General features: G+C 47.2%; 3 protein-coding genes across 3 annotated transcripts; 2 read left to right on the top strand and 1 right to left on the bottom strand.

The window, feature by feature from the left end:
- Positions 1 to 1,153: 1,153 nt before the first annotated feature.
- COCSADRAFT_35825 (uncharacterized protein) lies at positions 1,154 to 2,306 on the top strand (the record flags this gene model as incomplete). The annotated part of the gene is made up of 2 exons (XM_007700217.1): positions 1,154 to 1,790; positions 1,871 to 2,306. The coding sequence occupies exons 1-2, from the start codon at positions 1,245 to 1,247 to the stop codon at positions 2,303 to 2,305; spliced, it is 981 nt and encodes a 326-aa protein (XP_007698407.1). The 5' UTR covers positions 1,154 to 1,244.
- Positions 2,307 to 3,343: 1,037 nt separating this feature from the next.
- COCSADRAFT_170285 (uncharacterized protein) lies at positions 3,344 to 4,952 on the top strand (the record flags this gene model as incomplete). The annotated part of the gene is made up of 5 exons (XM_007700691.1): positions 3,344 to 3,355; positions 3,468 to 3,491; positions 3,542 to 3,664; positions 3,714 to 4,169; positions 4,224 to 4,952. The coding sequence occupies 5 exons, from the start codon at positions 3,344 to 3,346 to the stop codon at positions 4,950 to 4,952; spliced, it is 1,344 nt and encodes a 447-aa protein (XP_007698881.1).
- A 412-nt stretch (positions 4,953 to 5,364) lies between these two features.
- Positions 5,365 to 6,199, bottom strand: COCSADRAFT_140196 (uncharacterized protein; the record flags this gene model as incomplete). The annotated part of the gene is made up of 3 exons (XM_007700690.1): positions 5,814 to 6,199; positions 5,682 to 5,765; positions 5,365 to 5,622 (listed from the first exon to the last, which is right to left on the bottom strand). The coding sequence occupies exons 1-3, from the start codon at positions 5,844 to 5,846 to the stop codon at positions 5,365 to 5,367; spliced, it is 375 nt and encodes a 124-aa protein (XP_007698880.1). The 5' UTR covers positions 5,847 to 6,199.
- Positions 6,200 to 6,316: the final 117 nt, after the last annotated feature.

The raw sequence follows: 6,316 nt of genomic DNA, 5'->3' as shown, positions 1-6,316 counted from the left end.
TGGACGTTGGTTAAGGAATAGATGCCCGTACCAATTATAACGATTTTAGAGAAGGATTCTGTGCTACATATACAATCATCTTGCTCTGCTAAACGCATATATGCTCAGTAACTCTCTATTCTGTACGAAGCAAGCGCCTCTTACCAGGTTATATCCTAGGACGGAACTAGCTGCCTGCATGGGCTGCATATACTATGCAGATAGATTTGCCACTATTATACTATATCTCCAAACATCGACTATAATGCAGAAAGTTCTTTCTTAGGTGCACAGCGATGCGGTAAACTGTGCCGTTGGCACTAGAGTGTCTAGAACTGTTGGGCCGGTGTTGACATCCAGCCTATCATGTTAGATACAACAAATAAAGTGAAAAGCGCATCCTTGGATGTGCATCTTATACCGCTGCAATAGACCGCGATCAGGACTAAAACTATGCGGAAAACCACAGAATCAATCTGCCGATTAGCTTGAATGCTAGTAACTTTAGATACCGCGGGCTTGGAATATGACGTTAGTGCGGGGTTGAGAAATGCCAAGACGTCAAAAAGCGAAAAGCGGGACCGTCATGGAGCCATGACCACATCTGCCGCCAGCATGACCGCTCTTGTTCAGAAGCCTACGATAAGAACCTGCTCATCCGTTGTATGACGCTATTCCAAACATAGGAAGTAATTAAAGAGATACGATCGCAGCCGCTACCGTTCGGTGTTGCTTTGTTAAGTGCCGAAGGATCTGTTTGTCCAGTTGGATGTTGTGTTAAGATATTTCACAAGTCTACTGATACGGGAATTGCTAATAAACGGCGAGGTACTCTGTAGTTAATACCAATTTTTTTGTATTTACCTGCATCCCTTTAGCGTCCTGGTGGTTGGTCTACTTCGTAAGCTAAATATGAATATTAATTTCGGCAAAGAACGCGATTGCCTGTCACATGGAAAATTATGAAAGTGGCGTGTCACATAGAGAGCAAGAGGGCCCACATGTTGCTGTCTAAGAACTTGTTGGGCGAGGAAGGTTTTTGTAATCACAAATTGTAGATATCCCTCGTACAGTAGGCATGGAACCAAATGCTTATTGGGCCAAGGAAACGGTTATGTCAGACATATATCCGCTCTTACAGCATCAGCACCATGGACCACTAAACCAAAGGACATACAAATTATAGCAATTACTTTTAGGAATACCGTCCTATACTGATACCGTGCCTGGTCGAATATCAAAGTATAGTCTTGGTCATCTCTAACATGATAGGAACATCGACCTGGGACTACATTTTCATCCGGGCCTGCATATTTGTCTTACACTGGATTGCCCCTCTTAGTGTCCTCTGGTGTTTGATCTCTCTTTTTTATCCTCGACTCTACATCTCCTGGATACTACAGGTCTGGGCTAGCCTCGAGACAGCGTTTCACCTCCTCGTATACTACCCACGCAAAATTTATCTACAAAGAGCAGCAACCCATCCGACGCCTATATCTCGCGAACAGCGTCGCGTACTTTTCCAGCGCTGTCATCAGAATATTCCTGACCCGGAGCGTTATCTCTTGAAATGGTTTAGGGACGCCCCGGCATCTGAGATCAAGCAGGAGAATGTTAAGGATTTCTTTCGGTGGGCTTTTCTAAACACCGGAGAACCTAACACAAGGGAAGATGAAGAGCTAGAGGGGTATATTAAGATGATGGAAGAGCTGCTAGAGAGGAAGATAGAACCTGGGAGGGGAAAGGCAGACTGCCTTAGACTGACCCTTGACAAGGTTAATATGTTGCATCGGAGCTTAACATGGTACCTGGTGAGTTTCCGCGGGATAACGCGCGACAATTCATCGTTCCATAACCCAAGCCATGTCGCTAACCTTGCTTCGTCTTATAGTGTGTGTCCATTGTCGACACGGTAGCGTCTGGCTACATGCGCTACCACTCCTTCGACTTCTATCGGACTTCTCTCCTTCGATTTCCCACAGTCTTCCCCATGCGCCCCTTTACTCTTCTCACTCCCTATCGCTCTTTAACGAAAACTATCACTTACTGGCACCGTCCACACACTTCAAGAACTAGACTTCCTGTTCTCTTTATCTACGGTATAGGCATTGGAATCTACCCCTACATAGATTTCTTGGCCGAATTAAATTTAGCGGATGAAATAGACGGACCAGACGGAGAGATAGGTATCATCGCTGTAGAGATTATGTCTGTGAGCTTTAGGATTACAGGCGAGGCGCTAGGGAAAGGGGAAATGTGTCAGGAAATTGATTGCATATTAAAGGCACATAACTGGGAAAAGTTTGTGTTGGTATCACATTCGTGAGTGTTTTCTTCCCCTTTCTCTATCTGCATCATCTCTGTTGTAATTAGTACCAGAATTGATTACGTGCAAAGTTATGGGAGCGTAATTACTACTCATCTCCTTCACATGCCCTAGATTGCACAAAACATCGGGCCGATGCTATTTATTGACCCGGTATTCTTTCTGCTACATCTTCCAGATGTAGCATACAACTTTGTAGGATGTCCTGAAATTTCTTCTGAGAACTCTGAACTTATCACCTACCACATTAGATCTACCGCAAACCAATCCGCGCCAATGAACACTAGCTTTATTACTTCGCCTCTATGGACATGGGGGTCTCGCACACGCTCTTCCGACGATTCTTTTGGAGTCAGAACATTTTGTGGAAGGAGGATATCTAGAACCACTATGTAACTGTGGTGCTGGGTGGAAAAGACCTAATCGTCGACACGGAGGTTGTTAAAGCGTATCTAACAGAGAATGAGGGTGTGAGGCCCCAAAAAGGGAGCTGGGAGGAAGGAGTATGGAAGGGAGACAGGTTGGATGTGCTGTGGTTTCCAAAATTGGATCATGCGCAGGTGTTTGATAAAAAGAGTACGAGGCTAAAGTTAGTGAACATCGTTAGGAGTTATTGTGGTCGGAATAATACATAGTGTTTAGGCTGATAGCTGCACATTAATCGACGGTGGACAGATACGAATATCTGTCTGCTTTGGAGGAAGATAATGAAGGTCTATTTTCGGTCATCCATCATCATCACTAGTGCGATTGCTGTTGCCGCTTTTACCGTACCTGTATTTCTACCTATTCCAGAGCTTGGCTTTTGACGTTTACTTCCTGATTTTAGGGGGGTTTCGTTTTTTTTAGAGATTCTAGTTGTTAATAGCGTCTTTTTGAGGCTAAAACACATACCTACTGACGTCAATTTCAGGTTCGTTGGCGCTAAACCTAAGGCGACGCGCGGCCCGCTCCTCGTTCTTTGCTCTCCACACCAACACCATCCACAGCGTCAACTTAGCTTCTGTAGCCACCTTTACCTCAACGAAAACCGTCAACATGCGTGAAATCGTACGCATCCTCCCAACGTCGGATCTTCACTGGATGCGCACCCTTATCCCGTGTTTTGCAGCAGGGTCGATACGTTTCGAACAATAGCTAACGACGGCTTTTCGAGCAATAGATTCACCTCCAGACAGGCCAATGCGTGCGCTCGACTCTAACTCCCTCATTGAAACGGTAGCTGACAATTACTAGGGTAACCAAATCGGTACTGCCTTCTGGCAAACCATCTCTGGCGAACACGGCCTCGATGGCTCCGGTGTTTACAACGGCACCTCGGGCCTCCAGCTTGAGCGCATGAACGTCTACTTCAACGAGGTACAGTATTTAGCCTTCACTGCATAAGATGGATGCTGATCAGTGGCAGGCCTCTAGCAGTAAGTTCGTTCCCCGTGCCGTCCTTGTCGATTTAGAGCCTGGCACCATGGACGCTGTCCGTGCCGGACCGCTCGGACAGCTCTTTCGCCCCGACAACTTCGTTTTCGGTCAATCTGGTGCTGGCAATAACTGGGCAAAGGGTCACTACACTGAGGGTGCCGAGTTGGTCGACCAGGTCCTTGATGTCGTCCGCCGCGAGGCTGAGGGCTGCGACTGCATCCAGGGTTTCCAGATCACCCATTCCCTTGGTGGCGGTACTGGTGCTGGTATGGGTACGCTTCTGATCTCCAAGATCCGCGAGGAGTTCCCGGACCGTATGATGGCTACCTTCTCGGTTGTGCCTTCCCCTAAGGTCTCAGATACCGTTGTAGAGCCCTACAACGCCACACTCTCTATCCACCAGCTTGTTGAGAACTCCGACGAGACCTTCTGCATTGACAACGAGGTGTGTGGCAATTCGACCCAGTGCTTTTGGAAGGAAGAAGCTCACTAGTTACAGGCCTTGTACGACATCTGCACGAGGACTCTCAAGCTGAACAGTCCATCCTATGGTGACCTGAACCACCTTGTCTCCGCTGTTATGTCTGGTATCACCACCTGCTTGCGTTTCCCTGGCCAGCTCAACTCCGATCTGAGGAAACTGGCTGTTAACATGGTTCCCTTCCCTCGTCTCCACTTCTTCATGGTCGGTTTCGCCCCTTTGACCAGCCGTAGCGCCAATTCCTTCCGCGCCGTCACAGTCCCCGAGCTCACGCAGCAGATGTTCGACCCCAAGAACATGATGACTGCCTCAGACTTCCGTAACGGCCGTTACCTGACCTGCTCTGCTTACTTCCGCGGTAAAATCTCCATGAAGGAGATTGAGGACCAGATGCGCAATATCCAAAATAAGAACTCCATGTACTTCGTTGAGTGGATTCCCAACAACGTCCAGACCGCTCTCTGCTCGGTCCCGCCGCGAGGCCTTAAGATGTCCGCTACCTTTGTCGGGAACTCCACCTCCATCCAAGAACTCTTCAAGCGTGTCGGTGATCAGTTTACTGCCATGTTCAGGCGCAAGGCTTTCTTGCATTGGTATACTGGCGAGGGTATGGATGAAATGGAATTCACTGAGGCTGAGTCCAACATGAACGACTTAGTCTCCGAGTATCAGCAGTACCAGAAGGCTTCTATCTCTGATGCCGAGGACGAGTACGATGAGGAGGCCCCTCTTGAGGCTGAGGAGTAGATCGTCCTCGTAGCAGGAAGATGACCGTGACTATCGCATGTGGCGATGCTCGCGCTACGAAGCCGCTCTTGGAGTAGTTGGTTCAACGCTAACTATCGTTACCGGATCCTTTTTACCTTGATCCCTTAATTCCAAAACATGTCCTCACAACAGGGGCGAAGTAAATTACTCAAGCTTCAGGGAAGAGACTTCGATAGGGACGATGGTACTCCACTCAACCAGGTTTAACAAATTTTGTCACCACATGGGGCACTGAGTTATAGAATTAAATAATACATTGATATAGTCTCTGATTAGGGAAACGTATAAACCTAGTTTCCTGTTATCCCAGCATAAGTGATACGTCATCGTGTGCCGTGTTTCTGCAAATTCTTTCCTAGATCTAGCTAGATTCCAAACCGCACTCTTGATCCTATTGTGTATTTTTGCTTTTTTCGGTAGTCATCTGTTGGTGGAGGTGGCTAGCTTCTTTGACTTTGTGTCCCTCATTTATATCTTTCTCTTGCTCACCAGGATCATCCTTAATATTGCTGGTAGCGGGAACAGGAGATGAAGGATGGTATATGTCCTTGCGAAGAGGGTGCTCTGTGCCGGTTTGTATCCGACCAATGTCAGATCCTTTTTGCGCATGCGAAAGAAAAAAATCGCCCGAATCGAAGTATTTGCGTCTCTGCAATGGATTCGAGTCAGCTAACACACAACGTACTGGCAAATATAGCGCGAAAATACCTCAAGTTGGTGATCAAGCAGATCCTCCCTTGCTGGGAGCTTTCCGTATCGGCGAAGCAAACGAACATCTTGCTCGGTAAGAGGCTTCCGTAGCGTGAGCATCTACGCATAAGGCAGTGAGAGCAGACATACCTTAGAGCCGTCCTGATCCTCAGGACGGTTCATTCTGAGAGTGCTGGGGATGATGGAATATGGTAATATTAGGGAATATGGTAGGGTTAGGAAGGGCAGGAATAGCGTGGCCGAAGAACATTAAAGGTGTTATGCAAATCAGAGTAATAGACGTTCTCCCTATTCGCTAAATAGAGCTCGAGCATAGCTCGTGGTTGCCTAGCCGGCAAAACCGTCACGCGTTATACTAGTATGGTGTTTTAGCATCCACCTTCTAGCGTACGTTACTCCACAAATGTATCTAGAAACCGCTAACAGTCTATAGTATACAGACTATTACCTTTAGGTATCGTTGTATGCTTAGAGATTGGTGTTAAATACTGCTGTAGGATTGAGAGCTACTCCTGAGCGCAAAGCGGTAGTATGGTACTTTAAAGAGCTACGGCAAGTGAGCAAGCTCCAAGCAAGTGTCATAGGTGCACTACGTCACTATGCGGTCAGCTGGTGTCATTATGGCTCACATG

Source organism: Bipolaris sorokiniana (genome assembly GCF_000338995.1).
Source record: "Bipolaris sorokiniana ND90Pr unplaced genomic scaffold COCSAscaffold_5, whole genome shotgun sequence".
NCBI classification, from domain to species: domain Eukaryota; kingdom Fungi; phylum Ascomycota; class Dothideomycetes; order Pleosporales; family Pleosporaceae; genus Bipolaris; species Bipolaris sorokiniana.
This window is presented reverse-complemented; position numbering and strand designations above follow the sequence as displayed.